Here is a 20,260-nt window from a genome sequence, read left to right as displayed (position 1 = left end):
GTCCAAAAAGGATGTTAAATGTGAAACGGGTTTAAAGAAAACACACACACACGCCACCTGTGTGTTCACAACAACTCAGCATTATCCAGAGAATAATCAGAGAACAATAACCTGTGTGAAAATTTCACTGCCTCAGGTCACTAAAGAAACATTTGCATTCACAATCCCTTTAAACCATTGAAAATGCTTCACAGTCTGATTCTACTATTAAGAGACACTGCTCATAAAAGTGTCTCCACTCAGCCCCACTTTGCTAACAAAAGGTAGTTTAACTCTCTTCCAAATAATGACACAGTTGAGATCGATGTGAACACAGAGCTTAAGAAGCAGGCCACTTTCAATATTTATCAGAAGCATCTGGAGAAGAAACGCATCCAAGCATCTTTTTGCACTTCTTGTCCATCAATGCTGTGCACTGTCAGGCAATATCTGGCCTATAGTTCAGCTGCTAACATTACACATTGAGTGGACTTTTTTTATATCAATAATAAAAATGAAAGACTGTGAGAATTGACAAGGCAATACAACCCTGTGAAGTTTATGATATCAATTTAAGTATATTTTTTCCAAAATGTGGAATTATTCCGTAAAATACGGTTAGCTCTACCCCGCGTATTAAAATGCAAAGGATAGCAGGTTGTGATTTGGATCATAAAGACAGGAGATCAGCAGATATTTAAAGCTTTGCTAATTGTTAACAGATGTCTGTGCGACTAAGTTACCCACCATCGAGGGCCATAATGAGTGGAACAGTCAGATCTGAACCATGACAAGGAAAAACCTCTCTACACCACTTAACACAACTGCTGGTGTGGAGAACACCAGCGGGAGAGGCGTTTATAAGAAGACAATAAACTGGGTCTCGCGGGAATTATAGGGTGGGGAAGGGTGTGGAGTCTGTGCTTTTTAGCCAAGTTAACCTTGTGAACAACACCCGGCGTGCCACATGACAACACTGACACCTCAGCTCTGACCAGCTGTCCAGCCAAAACTCGTATTAGATGTTTCATAAACCTATTCAAAAAAAAGGAAAGAAAGGTTACCAGTGTGATGAATACCAAAGTTCAACTGCTGTTAATGATTAAAAAGGAAACACTGTCACATTGTTTTCTGTTGCGAGTTAGCATATCTTCCATATTTCAGCGGGGACATGACATCGTATTCCAGGGAGGACCGTTTCTTCCTGACTTCTGAGGATACATCGTCCTTTTTGTTTTCCAACTGTCATCACTATTAACAAGAAACATATTTTTTATTATTATTTTACACAATATTTTTCACCTAATAGTTATGTTTTTGTTTTAAAAGTGTACTACATGATGCTTAAATCTCTGTGAAGATTCAAACTATGAGTCGACAGATAGGCGGAAATGTGCATATGTCTTCTTTTTTTGGATTTAAAAAGCAGTGTGAAAGTATGTTTATTTTTATTATTGATTTCCACTCTATTTAGCTATGAAAAGACGCTCCCCATTTTCATTATTTACATATGAAATTGCTAGGGTAGGGAGCAGGTAGGAAGAGAGCCTGGGGAGGTGAAGGTATGCTCTGGAGAGAAGAGGAATGATATGCGTGTGAATGAGGGGTGCACCAGCGAAGATTCAAGCAGTAAAGGTAGTGAAGGTGGATGAGATTAAATATCTGGGATCAACCATTCAAAGCAACAGAGGGTGCAAAAGAGAGGTGAAGAAGAGAGTGCGTGCAGGTGGAGTCTCAGGGGTGATTGTGGCTCAAGAGTTGGGAGTTTGCCTTGTAATCGGAAGGTTGCCGGTTTGAGACCCTGCTTGGACAGTCTCGGTCGTTGTGTCCTTGGGCGAGACACTTCACCCGTTGCCTACTGGTGGTGGGCAGCCTCGCCTCTGTCAGTGCGCCCCAGGGTGGCTGTGGCTACAATGTAGCTGCCATCACCAGTGTATGAATGTGTGTGTGAATGGGTGGATGACTGGATATGTAAAGCGCTTTGGGGTCCTTAGGGACTAGTAAAGCGCTATATAAATACAGGCCATTTACCAGGCCATTTGTGACAGAAGAATAGCAGCAGGAGCAAAAGGAAAGGTTTCCAACATGGCACTGAGACCTGCTATGGTATATAATTTATAGACACTAACAAAAAGACAGGTGGGAGTGCTGGAGATGGCAGTTAAAGGATTTCATCCTGTTTTAATGGCAGTCTGGCATTAAAACAGGGGGAAAAATCCACACACATCCTCAGCACCCTGTGGGGTGAGCGAAGAGCTGAAAAAAAAACATTAAAAAGAATAATTCCGGGTGCCGTTGCCTAGCCTGTAGAGATCTGTGCATCCCTGCATGGATATCCCAGACGATCACTAACTCACCACCAAATCGGCCGTACTAAACGATGTTACAGGCAGCGTAACGTTCTCCATGACTTTTCCAGACTCTTTCACATCTGTCACATGTGGTCAGGGTGAACCTGCTCTCATCTATAAAAATCCCAAACGTGGTATTCTACTTCATATTCCAATCAGGCTTTACAGTACTGATCAGCGAGCACGGGCCCCATTAGAAGCAGTACTCAGTACTGGCAGTACTCATCCTTTTCCTCCTTGCACAAAGGATCAGATACCGGTCCTCCTGATGGATTAAAGACCTTCTACAGCCCTGTCCAGCTCTCCTAAAGTGACTGTCTTTAATCTCGTCCATGCTCTTGAGACGGTGCTGGAAGACACAGCAAACCTTCTGCCAATGGCACATACTGATGTGACATTCTGCAGGAGCTAAGCTACCTGTGTAACCTCTGTAGGATCCAGACATCACCTCATGCTACCAGTAGTGACACTGACCCTAGCCCAAAACACAACTAGTGAAAAAACAATCAGAAAAGATGAGGAAGTAAAAAAATTCAGTGGTCTGTAAAACAATCCCTGTTTTGGGGGGTTTCATTAACACAAAAGCAGCTTAAACTAATTAACAACAATGCCTTGTTTATTAACTGACCACATCAATATCTCAGAAGTTGAACAAACGTGAGTCTATACTCTGAAAAGTGTTTCTCTATCTATTTTTGAGCAGTATATATATTTATATATATATATAAACGAATCTTTACCACAGCTTTAATTATATGAATGAACTGAATAAGATACGTTTGCAAACTGTTAGTCAAAAGGGCGTTTTCTGCCCAGCACTCTGGTCTCCCACTTAACATTTGTTGCAGTTAGAATTATGGGCACTCATCAGCAACCACACAGTGTGACTAAGTGACCTCATGCTCTTACATCAAAATATAGCTGACCGGTGCACAACAAAAACACAGCTGGACTTGCACTTCAAATACAGAAGAAGCTTTTGGGGCTTTCAGAGCACATAAACTGTGACACTGATTGAAAACCAAGACTGAAAACCATGACAGCATAAAATGTTAATTTTTATTGCAACCAGACATTCAAAAAAAGCCAGATTTGAAAGGATGACATATGTAATTCTGATGTAAAGAACTCATACACACCCATGTCACCGAACACCCAATAGCAGCTACTTCTCATGACAGAATCGTCTCTGCTGGCTTCGAGCTGTGGGTGGTGCAGGCATTACCACACAGTGATACAGTAGGAGGGTGTATTGTACATTAATTCTGCAACCCAACAGATGTTTTTAATGACAGCGAGGCTATTTCATCTGAAGCCTGAGAAAAGGGGAGCAGAGTGAAGAATGCAAAGGGATCGGTGCTGTCATAAGCCCAAAACTGACAGTGTCCAAGGGAAACAGTGATTAAAGTTGTGTTTTATTTCCTTTCACTCCAGGTCTTCAGTGGTTTGTAGCTACCTGAACTTTTTCCTATCATCATAAATGACCAGAGGCAAAGAAAACACTGCTTTTTCCACTAAAGCCTCACCATGACTCACCATGTAGCAATGCAATGATGAATGCAGTGCATTGAAAAAACAATCTTCCTATGCTTTATGGACCGATGTGCTTGGATATCTTAATAGCGTACCATTCAGTCATTACAGTCTAATGACTGACACAGAAAAGGTTCGGTGATATCAAATCTCAAAGCATTGATATTAAAATCTCGTGTGCAAATATTGTACAAGTAGATAATTTGCGATATATGAGGTAGTTTACTCTCGCAGTAGGCTTTATACGGTATGCAGTAAAGATTGCTGGATGTGTTAATATGAAAAGGAAATGCCTAATGAAAGAGGAAAGCAACGTTGGCACTCCTCTACCTCCACCAGGTCTGAAATTACATTCTAATGGGGAGCAACTCTCCTCTGTGGCAGCATCCCAGCTGGTGTCGGGCCTCCCAGACTCCATCAGCCCTCATAGCCTCAACAGAGAGGCTGTGTCGCCAGGGAGAATTTACTATTAAGGTGGCTAGGAATGAAAGAGGGATTATCAATCGCAACTCACTGGGAAAGAACACCGCAGAGTTCGGAACACGCAGATTTAAGACTTCGGATTCTTTATTAGGGAGTGCACGCTCGAGAGAGAATGACTCCCTCTTCTATGTAAAACGTGACAATCTGACACAGCCAGAAAAGAAGAGACAGTGGAAAACATGGAAATCTAGGTCATGACTTAATACGAATGGGGAAAAAACACTTTCGGTGTTGTTGAAACTAATATATCAACGTCGTGTGCATTACAGTCGGCTCTGGAATGAGTCGGCAAACAAGCAGGTCCACGCTACATGAATGGTTTCGGTTAGAAGCTCAGGAGCTGCTGCCTAAGAAGAAAGGTAAGTTGAAAACAAAGGCGTATTTCCTTTTATGAGCACCTTAAGGATTTACAGCCACTGGTGCGATTTATTGTTGCGGATGGCTGTTTTTTAATCTGCGCCACAACAGCAAGACGGGAGCGAGCTGAGGTTAGAAAACACTTGATTTTTCACACCTGTGGGCTGCATTTTGAAGTTTATCATTTGCTCAACTGGTTATTTGCTTTTCATAATCTGAGTGTCATTGTTCAATTCACATTTTACATCAATTGAAAAGAAATGCCTGAATTAGCCATTTCAACACTAATGGAGAGCAGATGATGGATGGAATAAGGGGGGGGGGGTTACTTTTCCAGGATCTCTTTTGAGCAGGCGAGATGATTAAAGGGGTGGGAAGGGAGGGAAAGTAGGCTGCACAAAGTGACACATCCAGCTGTCTACTATTATCACGATTTCATACTACTGGCCAGAAGTCCAGTTCACATCATGTGGGGAGAATCTTGCTCAAGAGAGGATCGTCTTATTTTGAATGGTATTACTTATAGTACCAGATTACTGAGTAGTGACAGTAATGAGTAATGATAATATGGTTCAACCTAAGTATCAGTTTAGCCATTTAAAACAGTGGTGTTTGAAGAGGCAGTGTGTCACCTTTGCCAAAGACTTCACCTTTTTTGATGGTATGCATCTGGCACTCTACTCAGCCAGGTTATAGATCCGTTTATCATCCGGACAGATGCTGTGCATAGATGAACCGACGTGGAATAATTACTGCATCCAACTCAACTTTAAATGCTACACTTGGTTAAACTGCCATTTCCACATATGATTGACTACACTTACAGTGTGAGAGTGAAATAATTAGATCGACGCCATAAACATTCTGGACATCATATCATACGTACTTCGCATGTTGTTCCAGCACCGAGATTCAAGGTTTGCAGTTTTTCCTAGACTAGATCCAGTAGTGATAGTAGAAAATGGCACCCTGGGTTCTCAACATTGACTTCAAAAAAACATCATTTTCCACCGACAGGTTACACACATGCCATCTGGCTTTGAAAACACAGTGATATAAAGTCCTGAGATAACTCACTGAGCTCACGTCTAGGATTGGGCCAGGATAGAGGACTGAGGCCTGGAAAATTCTTTTTACAGTTATAAATATCGGTAAAAATGGAATATTTGATGTTGTAGTGATGTACAGGTCAGAGTCAAAACTTAGAAAATGTACAGCATTTAAGAGGTAAAGGTTAGCAGGTAGCATTTGATTCTAACTGTATAAATACCATATTTAGCACATACAAGTCCCCCTTACTCACATGGGAAGAACATACACTACCAGTCAAAAGTCTGGACACACCTTCTCATTTAATTGTTTTTCTTTATTTTTACTACTCTCTACATTGTAGATACTCACTGAAGACATCAAATATATGAAGCAAGAGTGTGCAAAGCAGTAATCAAAGCAAAGGGTGGCTATTAAGAAGAATCTAAAATATAAAACATGCTTTGAGTTAGTTCATAGTTCATAGTTTTTGCATTCATAGTTTTGATCCCTTCATTGAGAATCTACAATGTAAATAGTCATAAAAATAAAGAAAAACCTTTAAATGAGAAGCTGTGTCCAAACTTTTGACTGGTAGTGTTTGTAAGAAAACTTTTTGCATTAAAATCTGCCAGCAGCTAATACTGCATGAAAAGCATTGTAATATGCTCCTTACATGGAAATGTGGAAAATTGGATGGAAACATGAGACAAAGCCTCTGCACTTGCACAATAATATCTCCCACCACTGGTGAACGGGGGTGAGATCTCCGAGGTCTAGTATAGAGTATAAACCCAATTGCCCTTACAACTCTACTACACTGGCTTACCTGTGACATGGTTACGTTGGTGTATGAGCTGTGCACAGAGTGAAATTCTTCCACAGGAAGGAGAAGGCCAATTTTGGAGTCAATGTCAATCAGCTGCTCCAGGTCAGAGGGCTCCGGGGTGTAACCCTGGACTGTGGGGACAGACACGGCCCACATGGTCTCCTGAAAGAAACACAAGGTCCAATGCGTGTTAGCCTGCTTTATTATGTGGCAACCTAAATGAGAGACTGATGAACATTATCTGCCAACTTAGTTATTTAGCAACTTTGTAATATTAAAGTACAAAAAAAAAGGAAAAACATGAGAGCGATACAACTTTAGGTCCTGGTATTTTTGTCTGGATGGCTCGATTGCCAAACTCTGACAAATGCATCTTCCTCAGAGTAACTGTCTATCCCAGTGGGGCTCACGTGGGAAACAATGTGTGGATGATGAGCTCATCACAGTGCGGCGGTGAGATAAGATCTCGCAATAAGACTATCATGCCAAAGAGGATCGTAACTCTCCAAAGAACGCAGCTGTAACCTCTGAACACTAGGTTCGGAGGAAAACTGGCAAAAGAAAACAGCAAACATTGGGGTCTATTAAGTAGGTGGAACACATCACAACGCAAAAATGTAAAAGCTGAGACCCGTAATTTTTTTATGACACAAATTAGTGCTTCATATGTCGATCCATTCTATTGTTGCAGTCGCTGCAATTATTTCCTTGGATATGGCAGAATATCTCGCTGCCAGACTTCAGACAGGGTCCGTATGTCCTTTTGGTTCACATGCATGCATTTTGTTCCATTGCATGACAGAATGCGAGGTTTTGACAGACATCGCATAAAAACATCAAGCATAGAGTGATTTAATCCTGCTGCTGCTCACCATGGAAGAGAGGAATTCACAGATAAAGAAGAAAAACAAGCTCTTGGACCAGAATTTTACTTTTACCCTAAACTGAGCAGCACTGATATACAGATATAACACTGACAGATATATAACTCACATTAATAACTTGATAGAGAGGTCAGATTTAAAGGTCTGAACCCAGACCAGTGGGCACAGCTCTGTCTGATCATGAAGCCTCTAATTGATATTAAATAAATCTTCATCTGTGGTCACAAAAAAAAAGAGATAATGCTGGAGGAGGGAATCTACAAAGCCTTTAAAGGGAGCAGTATGGAAAAGCCCAAATCCATCCAAGCAACTCAAAGCTCACCAGTTTCAACAATTAAAGCACTCAAAAACTCAAAAATTTCCTGTGTTGGATGTGTGCAAGAATACGGGACATTATTACCCCATGTATTCTTCGTTAATGATTTCCTCATTGACCCGCCACGTGCATAAATGCGCATGTGAAAGTAGTTACCATTTCAGCTGCATTGTGATACTGTAGGTATTTATCAAAGTCAAGGAAAAATTCGTACAAACAGCACTGATGTTTCCAACAAAATAAAAAATACCAGAGTAAAACTCACATCATGACAGATATTTTAATGTGTTCTGTCAAATTTGCGATACAAGATGGAAGGAGCCTAAAAGAGGCACAATGGAGAGCTTTTCGTCTTTTTCCTCTGCCAAGTAAAGGTGGGCAAACTGAACTCTCTGAAGCTTCCAGTTTGGACCAGTTTCTGTGTAGGAATGTGAACAGAGACCTGAAAATGGATAAATAAAGACCGAGTTAATCTGCGTGTTGACAGAGCTTTGGTGCTTCCTATAGCCAGATATAGAATTTCCCAGAGGAACCCACCCGAGGGATTAATAAAGTTCTATCTTATCTTATATAGTGAAAGGATCTCGCACAAGGCCTTTCCTAAGGGATAAACGCGTTCTGCGATTACTGACTGCTCCTGATTTATCGGGTTACACAAAACTGTAGAGCTTGTGAGAACAGGAGTCAGTAACATCCAAATCAATGTGTGAGGCAAACAGTAAGCAGCAGATTTGGGTTGATGTGTCCCAAAGGACTCTACCAAGAACTTGGTGAAGTCCTCAGAACTAAGAACACTTCGCTGCCAGAGTCATGGTGACATAAATAATATGCTTGCTACGTTATTGCTATTCATAATAGCATGTCTTGCAATAACAGGAAGTCTTCTTGCGGCCAATGAAAAGACTCAGAGCATCTGTGCTTCCCCCAGTTTGGTATCTGCCACCAAAATGATTTCAGTACTGTTTTAAAAGTCAAGAGAAGCATCACGAATAGAGCACCGAGACATTACAAAACCTTGGCAAGCTGTGCCACGGATGCAGAGCTGTCAGTGTTGAACTAAATGGAACCGCATGTTAAAGGTAAGCAGGGTGTTTTTTCTTGCATTCCAGAGGGTTTCATCTCATCGGACTTCAAACTGGTCGCACAGCTGCCAAAAGAGTTATTAAGGCAAATTAAAAGTGAAAACAAAATCATTTGAAGTTAGAATGGAGTGGGTGGGTTCACAGAGAAATCCAGGTGGCAGGGTCTCAGATAAATCCTCAAAGGAAAACAAAAGGTCCATTCTCTTAGCTTTAAGCTCTATCAGCACAGTGTGTGCAGCTGTAGGGATCCTGGCTTCTGAATTGTGCTGAAACACGGCAGAGGGAATAGTTTTGAAAACATAATTATAAAACTAATGGATAACATGGAGCATTCCGTGTGAACCACATGTGGCACTTGACATCTGGCTCATAATGTGAAGCGCTTTCAGAAGTCAGAATCTTCTGACCGTCGGCTGCCAAGCAGTCTTTAAAACATGGATATCTGACCCATATGCTCTTCTGAGAGGCAAAGTGTGGCTGAGTTATTTAACAATTTTAACAACGATAATATATTTCCACCTACAGTTATGTGAAAAAGAATGTTTCAAACTCAGTACACCACTACTGCTTTCATAGGAATTAAGGGCTAAGTAACAGCCAGGTGCTGCTAATCAAATTCACTTAACTGATCATCACCAAATCTGAGTACCTCTATAAAAAATGAGGTTCTTACTGTTTGCTGGTCGGTAGTATTCATGTGTGTGTTATCATAGTGCCACAATCTTTATAGTGGACATTACAGCAAACCCACCCCACCCCCAAAGCTACATCTCAGACTCTACAGGACTCAGTTAGCATGTGAAACATTAAAGGTTGCGCCAGTACTCTGAGAAAAAGCATGAGTTGTTTGCCAGGGTTGCGAGGAAAGCCTCTGTTCGCTAAAAAAAAACCCACGACAGCACGGCTTAGGTTTGCAAAACTGCATCTGAACAGTCCCCAGTAGTTCTGGAGCAATGTCTGTCCTCAATGCACGGTGCCACAAACCAAAAACAGCATAACAGCGCAAACCTCCTCATACCCACTGTCAAGCATGGTGGTGGAGGAGTGCTGATTTCGGCTTGTTTTGTGGACATGGGCACCTTGGTGTTATTGAGTCAACCACAGAGTCAAATATGAGGCCATCTGTCCGACAGATTAAACTAGGCCCAAACTGGATCATGCAACAGGACAATGACCCCAAACACAGCAGCAAATCTACAACAGCATGGCTGAAAAAGAAAAAGATTCAAGGTGTTGCAAAGGCCCGGTCAAAGTCAGAACCTCAAGCCAACTAAAATGCTGTAAAAGAGCTGAGAATAAACAACTGCATGGAAACTTTAATGAACTGAAGCAACAGTTTAAAGAAAAGTGGAACAAAATTCCTCCACAATGATGTGACAGACTGATAGTGTCACACAGAAAAAAATACTTCAAATTCTTGCTGCTACCCGTATGGAAAAGATATATATAAATCTTATAAAAGTTTGTATCTGTCTTGTGTGAAACTTGTATGAAAAGCATACAAGAGTGAAAACAGATATAAGATCCCTTGGAAAATTATATAATGAAACTTGTATGTTTTGGATACTTACTAAAACAATATATAAAAGTAATGAGAAAGTGGCCACTTTCATGAGTAAATCATATAAGTTTTTACTATTTCTTTTCCATATGGGTAAAGACGATTCTCCAAACTCATGGATTATAGTACTGTATGTACAGGGCTGCATACAGTCCTGTGAAAGCTCCTTTTTACAGGACTGTATAATATCACAAAAGAAACTATTTATTGAAAAAATGAAGGGATTGTATTAAAAGGTCATTATAAGAATTATAAGTTTTATTATATGTAGAAAGCAGAAAGGATCAACGTGTTGGTAGAGGAGGCAGCTGATGAGATCATCTCCTCCGACTGTGCTATTGCACAAGGCCTCTGAGACACAAAGGGTAAGTACAAAGAAACTTGAAAAAGAGAGACTCATTCTACAGCATATGTTGCCTGTTAGGGCTTCTTGTCAGCCTACCTTGCTGTCTGCGCCTCTGGCAGGGTCGTCTTCCTCTTCATCTATTTCTCGGAGGAGCTCAGCCAGACGCCTTTTCTCTGCCTGGGTCAAAAGCACTTCACCTCCTCCGCCATTTACAAGCTATTGCATAACACAACATTTGTGATAGAAACTAAAAATCATTATTTGCCCGGCATTTCTTTTCTTTTTAGTGGTGTCCTATTATGTATAAATTATTGGGGGGGGTGGGGTTGTTGTTTTTTTTAACAAGAGACCAAATATTTTCCTCAGTGGAAAAACCAACAGTGGAGAGACTCACTTTAAGTCATGCGATATATCCAAGTACTCCATTTGGCCCAGTCTGAACTTTGACATACCTCAATGTTTTTCTTGACAAAGTCCTTCTGTTTATTCATGCCTTTGGAATCTCCAGAGTGGCTGCGTTCAAATTGGTCTTCCCTAGTGTCTTCATAATCTTCTTCAAATGATCTGATCAAGCTGTCTGGCCTCTGGTTACCTGTCAAGGAAAGTATGCAATGCATTTATGAAGATAAATATTGAAATAGTAAGTCAAGACTCTAATAACCAGTTAAATCTGATAATGTTATTTTACAAATGTGGTTCTGTGATCCTATTGACATGATGAGTTTGCAGCTGCTCAAATCAGAGTGATCAGAGTAAAATATACAAATATAAGTAGTTTGTAAAGAAGTAGACTAAAAATATTCTTACAAGGTGGCATAGCAGGCAGGAGGACAATCTACTAACTACATCTTAGGCCTCTATGATAACAAGCAGCTAATCTGCCTAAGAATCTTTGAATGGAGCAATTAGCATTGAATTGACTGCTGTTTTGGGAAGAGATTTATTTCTTAGGGAATCAATATCATAAAAAAGGCACATGATCCTGAAGAGAAAAACGTTTATGAGTCACACAGGGCCAGTTGCTATACATTCATTTCTTGGAAATATTTCCTTTAGCACATTAATGCCTGCAGCAGGCTGAAGTGATGCAAGAATCAAATGCTAAAGTTCCCTGACCCTGTGGCGCCATCGTGTGCACAATTTTGGAAGCACAAACAAGAACGTATTTTCTGTTGCAGTCTTTCCACAAGCTCACTTGGCTCCGAGTGCTGGTTGTTTCCATTCTGCTCATGTTCAGGAATCTGAGTGTCAAACACAGGTATAACGTTGTTGTCCTCATCTGTTCCTAGAGGGCGATAAGAAAGTCTTCATCAGTGACTCAGTGATGATATGAACTGCATGTTCCCCACACACTTGTTGCTGTTCTGAATATTACCTTCTGGTACTTCCAAAGCCAAAAACAACCTTGTGTTCAAAGCTTCCTGAGCACATCCAGAGTGACCTCCAGGTTTATTCTGCTGCAGATCAACACACAGTATAACATCACATATAGGTGATTTTTTTTATCTTTTAGATTGTTTTAATTTAACACTCAGGGCCGTGGGAGTATTGCAATTTCAAATTCCTGCGTATGAGCTGTACATATGGTTTTTAAAAATCAAGCTGTCTTCGACTTCTGACTTTGAGGTGATAAGAATGAAAATATTTTAGTTTTAAAACAGTCTAATAAACTGATCAAGGAAGGAGATTGGATACAAAGGTGTGTCTACCTTGAACTCTTGCCAGAGTTTTGCTTGAAACTCCTTTCTTTGTCGCCGGACTTCTTTTAGTTTGAAGATTTTTGCAGACAGTATCTCATCGAGTCTTTTAATTTCTTCAATAGCTCTCTGCAGTTTAAAATGTTCATTCTGTCCCTCGGAAGCATCAGCGTGAGACTGATCTGCAGTCCAATATTTTTGTAAGTGAGTGACCGTCAATAAAAGTCAACGACACAGCACACTGTGTGGAATTATTACCTTTGCCAGGACATGTGACTGATGAGTGGCCTGTAGACTCTTCAGAGCTGTTCGGAATCTACAGGAAATTGTAGTCTAAAGTTACGAGATGCACACCAATGACATATACAATGCTAATATGTCGTGTTTAGTTAATTACCTGAGCATCAGGAGCATCGCTGGGCAAAACAACAAGGGAAAATGGAGCTGTAGGACAAATTCTGTCACTTTGAGGTAATGATACGCTGGACACGCGGCTAGCTTTTTGCTCGCTCGACGCAGGTCGGGAAATGTCATCTAAAGTGCCTCTGGTGATTTCCATAATGTGTGTTTTTAGCAGCGCTTCAATGCTAAAGTTACAAGGATGTATTTGTAACCATTAAATAACTAACTACAGTCAAAGACTTTTCCGCTAAATGTTTGGTAACTAAGGACGCAATCACCTCTGATGGGGTAGCTATGGACATTTGTTACTATGGCTACTGAACGAAATCTAGGCGGCTCAGCTGACGCTTCAATCAATGCGGCTAGCTAGCGTAGCGGGTCAAGCTTGGAGCTAGCTGGCGCTTAGCTGGGGCGGTAACGCTCGGCGCGTTAAATCATATATTTTGTTGTTTCTGTTGTAGAATTAAATTCTTTCGGCGTAGCTGGAATATTGCTTATTCATGTCTGCTCTGTGAGGGTGCGACGTTGGAGGTTTCGAGGCCGTGTTTTAGTGGTGAGTAACGTTTAAAAGTGAGCAGTTTCTGTCTATTTAGCATTAGCAAGCTAAAACGGTAAATGTTGAACTACAGTAACAATGAAATCAGATGATATACTTTGTCGGATAATACTTTTTCATTGGCTATAGCACAAGCGGTACCCACTTATCAACATTTTATACTATTTGTGTAAAAATGACATCTTTTGTCCGGGCCTTGTGTCCTGTAACGTTATTAAAGGGAGCTGCGAATGCTAAAAACGAAACAGTGAAAATGGGTGTGTAATCGCTGAGACGGAACCACCGTAGTTATATTTTATCTGTCGTATGTATTTAGATAAAGCAATTGCTTCTTAAATAGTGTATATTTAACGCATGAAAGCGAGTGTTTGGTTTTGCTCTCTGTTTAATGCTCTTCTGCCAGATGCTAATACCAATATCTTTACAGTGCTGTCATTGTAGCACTTCCCCATAATCACACCCATTTCGCTGGCAGCTGCCCAAGCTCTGCAGTGTACCTGCACCAAGCAGGTGTCAGTATATAGAGGCTGTGGAGGATAACCTTTAAAGCATTGTGTATCGACAGTTTTGTAATAATGTTATTTTCTGATTCTGCCAGGTTGAATTGACTCTGAAGGGGAAGATGTGCAATGGAATGATAGAGTCAATATCAAAAGCCTTTTGGGCCCACACCTCAGCCACTAAACGGTCCTTCCTGTTGCTGCTGTTTCTGATTGTAGTGTCCACTGGGCAGGGGTCAGGTATGGGACAGAATTTGCTATGTTGACATCTTTTTCTCACAATAGACTTATTAAATTAGGTTTATCAAGACACAGATTGAATGGGTGAATATTAGAAGTCAGTAGCCCTACTCCATCTACTACACAGTAGATGTCATCAGATGTATTATGTTGTAACCCTAATAAAGCAGCTCTGTGTAGCATACCTATTAACTTTATAGCTCAACTACATAATTATTATACTTAAATTTCTAGTTCAACTCTTGAGTTGTTAGGCAATTTGAAGAATTTGCATTGGAAACATTAAAAAGGCTCTGTATACGCTTCTTAAATCAAAGAGGCTATGGCTACCGTTCAGCCATGTCTGAGACCGGGAGGGAAAAGATACAAAGCTGTGTTTTTGTTGTTGTTGTTTTTTGTTGTCTTTTTAAAAAAAGAGGAGAAAATCAATTATACCTCAGATGAAAGTGTTATCAAGCCATGATGGCAATAAATAAAATAATAATTTGGTTTCATATGTATCAACACTGAAGAGGATCACCACAAGTTTCACCTGGATAACACCAGGGATGCAATCAATTAATTACCTCTAACGTCTGCCCGTACATGGCTAATTAAAAGGCAGCCATGACGTCTCTATACCTTTCAGTTTCATGGTGAGGTTTATAAATAAAAATGGATCGTATAGACTGATGTTATCATATATCATATATTGATACTTGTTAATTAATAAATATGTTAATTAAATTGTGAATGTCTTGAAAAGCTTAAACAGATTTTGGTGATCCACTGACCTTTCCTAATTTGCCTCTGTTGTTGTGGTATCTTCCATAGTAGAGTGATTGTAATGACACGTTGATTTTCTGGAAAGCTGAGATTAGTCAGTCTCTTGGAACAAAAGCCTTTCTGCTCTACATTTATAAGGTCCTTTATATTTGTTAAAAAGTCTTTATCATTATGAGGTACTTTTTAATAGTGTTCAGGATTACCAGTGAGTCATGCAGGAATAATTCAGTTTGTTTTGTAACATTTGGCTCCCTCTTTTGTAATATGTCCAGCTGTTTCTTTTGTTAATCCAGAGAAAATAGTTTTCATGTGATCATCTTGAATTAGATTTGTAAGATTGCAAAAAGGTGTGAAAAAGTGTGTCTGGAAGCGGCCTTACCTCATACAGTAGTTTACTTTTAGATTTGAGATTATTATAATAATAATAATAATAATAATGGATTGCATTTATATAGCACTTTTCGACACCCTCAAAGCGCTTTACAATGCCACTATTCAGTCACTCTCACATTCATACACTGGTGGAGGCAGCTACAGTTGTAGCCACAGCTGCCCTGGGGCAGACTGACAGAAGCGAGGCTGCCATATCGCGCCATCGGCCCCTCTGACCACCACCAGTAGGTGGTAGGTGAAGTATCTTGCCCAAGGACACAACGACCGAGACAGTCCGAGCCGGGGCTCAAACCGGCAACCTTCCGATTACAAGACAAACTGCCAACACTTGAGTCACGATCGCCTCAGATTAGCTGAAATAACAATCTGAACTCTTTGTTGCCTTGAAAAAGCAGTTTTAAAGAAATTCTTCTGAGTTCTTCCTCTCTTCCCAGGATGTGTGAGGCCGTACATGGTTCAGAACAGCTGGGTAAATCTCACAGAAACCAACAGGGGCTCATTCCCTGTGGGCACAGTATTGCAGTACAGCTGTGACCCCGGGTACCTCCCAGATGGACCCAACATCCTCACCTGCACCGCAGTGGGACGATGGTCCTCTGAACCTCCACGCTGTATACGCAGTGGTGGTAAGATATTCTCTCCACTGTTGTCTTTCTTTATGATCTGTAAAATAGTGAGTGGCTAATGTGTTTTGAGCAGTTTACCTAACATCTTTATCTCATGATTTAAACCCTTTTTTTTAAAAACCATCAGTTCTTTTCAAGTTTTATGTATGTTGCACTTTGCTGTCTAATATTTTTTTCAGCCAGATTTTTTTACACAAGTACTTTTCTGCATAAGTACTTTTAAAGATAAGTTGTTTTGTTCTTCTTTTTTTTCTCCTCTCTTTAGCATGCCTCCCCCTCTCTAAACCGGATAACGGGGGCTACACCTGCCACCCATCCCCTTGTCGACTGTTCGCCCATGGCACTGTGATTGAGTTCTTCTGTAATGAGGGCTTCATGCTCAGCGGAGACTATAACTACCTGACATGTCAAGATGGAGAATGGGACGGCCCCATGGAAATCAGCTGTGTAAGCCAAGGTTGGTCAGTCCTTAGATTGATCCCATCTCTTCAAAGTTTAACACATCGGCTAAACATGAGCGTGCAGCAAATTAATGCCAGGGAGATTTGGATTTGTGGAGATGTTCTGGTTATCATATGCACATTTTGCCCTGCAATTAAAAAAAGTCTTCGAAAGACATAATTTCAAATTAATTGTGTTTATTCAAATATATTTATTTTCTCTTTATCTGTTACAATTTCTTGTAAAGCATTTTGTGTTTGTATTTAATAATAAAAATGTAATGAATAACATAAATTACCCCTGCCGCCACCACCTTCTTTAGGGTGTATAAGACCTTCCATGGTGCAGCATGGCTCAGCTAATCTGACAGACAGCAACAGGAGCTTGTTCCCTGTGGGCACAGTACTACATTATGGCTGTGATCCTGGTTACCTGCCAGCTGGACCCACCAGCCTCACCTGCACCAAACTGGGAGACTGGTCCTCTGAACCTCCTCGCTGCATACGCAGTGATGGTAAAGACAAACCTCCTAGCAATTCTTAATTTGCCTAATTCTTAGGTGCATTGTATCCTTAAAAGAAAATGATTTTTTTTTTTTTTTATTATTCCAGATAAAATAAGATAAGACATAACACATCTTACTGTTTCTATACATTTATCGTATTTCTTTCTTTTTCATGGACAGTATGCCAGCCTCCATATCAGCCAAAAAATGGTAGCTACACGTGCCACCCCTCTCCATGCAAAAGATTTTCTCATGGCACTGTGATTCAGTATTTCTGTGATGATGGCTATATTCTGAAGGGAGACTATAAATTCATCACTTGTCAGTATGGGAAATGGGACACTGTAATGCCAGTCAGCTGCGTCATTGAGCAAGGTAAAATGGGATTCGCTGATACATCAGTTCATACTGTATCAAAAGGCTTTTCTTATCTGTTATAACTATTTTATTCTTTCATCTATTTTTATAGCTTAGAAAATGTTTTATGAACAAAGCCTGTAGTTATTGCTGGAGTTGAGCTGTTTACAGCTATCAACTATATTTTCCTTATCATCTCCTTTTTAAGGTTGTAGAAGACCCTCGATGGTGCAGCATGGCTCAGCCAATCTGACAGACACCAGTAGGAGCTTCTTCCCAGTTGGCACAGCACTACAGTATACCTGCAATCCCGGTTACCTCCTGGATGGACCCAGAACTGTCACCTGCACCACACTGGGACACTGGTCCTCTGAGTCTCCTCGCTGCATACACAGTGATGGTAATTTTCTTGTTACATACAACACCAGTGACATGTTAATGCTAGGTGTAAGGTAAGAATTGTTGTCAAGATCATTTGTTCACCACCTTCAACAACAAGGCATTTATGAATAATGGGAATAAAGTTTCTCTGTCCTGCTAGGTCTTAACTCTTTTCAGTGTTTATAGTGATGGTTTGCCCATTTTATCTCAGTATAACAGTTATTTCAGAATTCCGTTTGATTTTGCTGTTCTGTCATCCTATCACTCATTTATTATTTCTACCCTTAACAGTATGCCAGCGTCCATATCAGCCAGAGAACGGAGGCTTCACCTGCCACCCCTTCCCATGCCAAAGACTTTCTCATGGCACTGTGATTGAGTATTTCTGCAATGAAGGATACATTCTCAAGGGAGACTATAAATATCTTACCTGTCAGTATGGGGAGTGGGACAGCCAAATGAAGCTAAGCTGCATTATGAAGCAAGGTGACGATAAGAAAATGGATTTCAGCTAATAATTAAAAAAATCTGCACAGATAACCATATAACTGCTTGTCTGTCCCACAGACCACAGTCCGACTTTGCCACTGGGGATGCCAACTTTATCCATAGTGGCATCCACAGCTTGTTCGGTGGCTTTTATCCTGCTTCTGGTTGTGCTGTTTGTGCTTCTTCAGCCAAAACTTAAGTCTCTCCATCGGTAAGTCTGCCCAAAGATTCCCCTGAATTTGACCACGAACAAAGGGTGCAGAGTATGGAAACTAGATAAAAATGTGACTGTGTTCTTGTCCTCTACACCTAGACGCGATCAGGGTGTGTCAGGACAGCCTGTGTCAATCATGGTGGAGGGAGTACAGGTGACTCTACCTTCATATGAGGAAGCCGTGAGCAGCAGTGGAGCTTCTGCTCTCAGTTCAGAATCTCGAGTTCAGATAGTGCTGTCGGAGGGTCAGCATGCTACAGCGCCAGAGGCTGGCCCCTCTAGGCCTTCTTCCCTCAAGCAGCAGCAGCAGCAGTCTGAGATGGCTGTGGTCCATCCCGTCCCACCGTCTTCATCCTCTTCATCTCCTTCTTCCTCTACCTGGGCTTTGGAGCACGCAGGTGCTGCAGCAGGCACCTCTTCATCACAAAGAAGGCCGTCTAGAGGAAGCGACCACCATAGCCTGTCTCTGGACTCTGAGATGGATTACTCTGATGGTGAAGCTAAATTTATTTAGATGTCTTTGTATTTATTTAAAACACTTCTTAAATTTTGTAATAATCAAACTTTTGTCTTTCCTTCACAGATATTCCATTGCTGAAGGAGGCTTGAAACATGCTGCAGCCTTTGGACTTACCCAAAACAACCAGCTTTGCGACTAACCTGTAATGATGAGCAGGAGTTTCTCACCACAGCTGTCAACATAGATAAACTCAACTACAGAGGCCCCGAGGGAAGCTGTGGGTCAGTCAGAAGAGTTCATCTGGCCATTGCAAAGGAGAAGACAGAAAGGATTCACATGTACATACATGCTTACAGTTTCATGACATTTCACACACTATGTATGTATGTCTAATATCTAAAACTCAGTTTGAAAATGTTGAACAAAGCAGAAAGGAGCAGGCACTTCTGAGGGAGTTTATATTCAGTTCTGTTGGGGTAAATTGTCTATTGTGTTTCAGTTGACTGGGCAAAGCCACAAACTCATCTTAGGAGCTATAAAGTAATTTGTCTTATTTGCTTTTCTTTTCTTTAACCACTCGTCACACCAGTCATGAAACATGGTCGCAATGATACACAAAGGCTAGTCAAATAAATTTCTGTCCATGTTATGTAAGCTCACAGCATCATCTTGAAAGATTTTCTGATTAATCATAACTTACATTTTTCGAGTCTCACTGTATATTATAAAATTCTTTGTCCCCCCTCTATCCCCAAGAGTTCACACTGCTGAATTCAGGGTGTACATTCAACATACTTCATTCCTCCAAATATATTCTCCTCTTAATACTCATACCCCTCCCCCCAATGCCTTAGCTTTCCACTTCTATGCACAGGTATCTATAATTTGTGAAATTTTAAAAATGAATGTCAGTAAAATGCCTCCACTGCTTAGTGACATTATATGTGGCTTTGCCAGACACATTACTTGTACACAGGTAAATATTTTGTTATTAATTTATTCAGGCTGCTTGGGAATTCCTGTTTTCGTTCTAAATGGGAAGTTAAAAGGTGTATTTAATTTATTTGTGCCCAAAATGCTGTTGATCAGCCATGGCTTCTTTTGCTTTTTTGTTGTTTTTTTTTCCTCTGCGGCTCATGGAAACCTTAAAAAGTAGGTATTTTCACTTTGCAGCTTCACTTTGAAATCTACTGCAGGCACGTTATATGTGACACTGTAAATGTGGTTGGGAAGATCAACACAAAAAAATAAGTGTACAGATTGTGTAATGTTAAGTGTTCACTTTGTTTGATGGTCCATTGAGTTTACCTTGGGATTGATGAATGGATTTTATTTTTTTTGTGAAAATGGTATTTTAATATATGTAAAAACCAAAAGATTTAAGTTTCCTCTGTATATATCCCACAGTCATTTTAATTAAATATAATTTAAGGTGTTACAGTTGGCTGTTGGACAGTTTTTTCATTGTCGCATCTGAGAGAGAG

At 40.6% G+C, this 20,260-nt stretch overlaps 2 protein-coding genes across 8 annotated transcripts in view; one reads left to right on the top strand and one right to left on the bottom strand.

Moving 5' to 3' along the window:
• fsip1 (fibrous sheath interacting protein 1) overlaps positions 1-13,386 on the bottom strand; it is a 29,334-nt gene extending 15,948 nt beyond the window's left edge. For 2 of the 5 annotated variants that reach the window (XM_086274710.1, XM_086274713.1), the window contains exons 1-8: positions 12,845-13,384; positions 12,706-12,763; positions 12,460-12,629; positions 12,126-12,207; positions 11,946-12,035; positions 11,203-11,342; positions 10,847-10,966; positions 6,562-6,723 (exon numbers count right to left, since the gene is read on the bottom strand). In XM_086274710.1, coding sequence (XP_086130836.1) covers positions 6,562-6,723; positions 10,847-10,966; positions 11,203-11,342; positions 11,946-12,035; positions 12,126-12,207; positions 12,460-12,629; positions 12,706-12,763; positions 12,845-13,006 — 984 coding nt within the window. In that variant the 5' untranslated portion in view covers positions 13,007-13,384. Of the gene's footprint in view, positions 1-6,561; positions 6,724-10,846; positions 10,967-11,202; positions 11,343-11,945; positions 12,036-12,125; positions 12,208-12,459; positions 12,630-12,705; positions 12,764-12,844 lie in introns of all 5 variants that reach the window. The other 3 variants (XM_086274712.1, XM_086274709.1, XM_086274708.1) reach the window with 3 other exon arrangements.
• LOC147307424 (sushi domain-containing protein 4-like) lies at positions 12,742-20,216 on the top strand. Of its 3 annotated transcripts, XM_086274706.1 has the most exons (12): positions 12,742-12,918; positions 13,311-13,402; positions 14,004-14,145; positions 15,738-15,929; positions 16,195-16,386; positions 16,693-16,884; positions 17,056-17,250; positions 17,441-17,632; positions 17,905-18,099; positions 18,181-18,313; positions 18,416-18,810; positions 18,900-20,216. In XM_086274706.1, exons 3-12 carry the CDS (start codon positions 14,028-14,030, stop codon positions 18,923-18,925), a joined length of 1,830 nt encoding a protein of 609 aa, XP_086130832.1. In that variant the 5' UTR covers positions 12,742-12,918; positions 13,311-13,402; positions 14,004-14,027; the 3' UTR covers positions 18,926-20,216. The 3 variants fall into 3 exon arrangements, with proteins under 3 accessions (XP_086130832.1, XP_086130833.1, XP_086130831.1); XM_086274705.1 differs by lacking the exon at positions 12,742-12,918 and having other exon boundaries at positions 13,082-13,402; XM_086274707.1 differs by lacking the exons at positions 12,742-12,918; positions 14,004-14,145 and having other exon boundaries at positions 13,079-13,402.
• The last annotated feature ends 44 nt before the right edge of the window (positions 20,217-20,260 follow it).

The sequence above is a fragment of the Aulonocara sp. 'chitande type north' Nkhata Bay genome, linkage group LG19 (assembly GCF_057382095.1).
Source record: "Aulonocara sp. 'chitande type north' Nkhata Bay isolate Kocher_YH1m ecotype deep benthic linkage group LG19, A_spYH_male_GT1.1, whole genome shotgun sequence".
Classification (NCBI taxonomy): Eukaryota; Metazoa; Chordata; class Actinopteri; order Cichliformes; family Cichlidae; genus Aulonocara; species Aulonocara sp. 'chitande type north' Nkhata Bay.
This window is presented reverse-complemented; position numbering and strand designations above follow the sequence as displayed.

Excerpts from the sequence above, each read along its gene's own strand:
- LOC147307424 (XM_086274706.1), top strand. The coding sequence starts at position 14,028 with ATGTGCAATGGAATGATAGAGTCAATATCAAAAGCCTTTTGGGCCCAC. Across the intron at positions 14,146-15,737 it reads GTCCACTGGGCAGGGGTCAG|GATGTGTGAGGCCGTACATG; the intron begins GTATGGGACAGA and ends CTCTCTTCCCAG. Across the intron at positions 18,314-18,415 it reads AAACTTAAGTCTCTCCATCG|ACGCGATCAGGGTGTGTCAG; the intron begins GTAAGTCTGCCC and ends CTCTACACCTAG.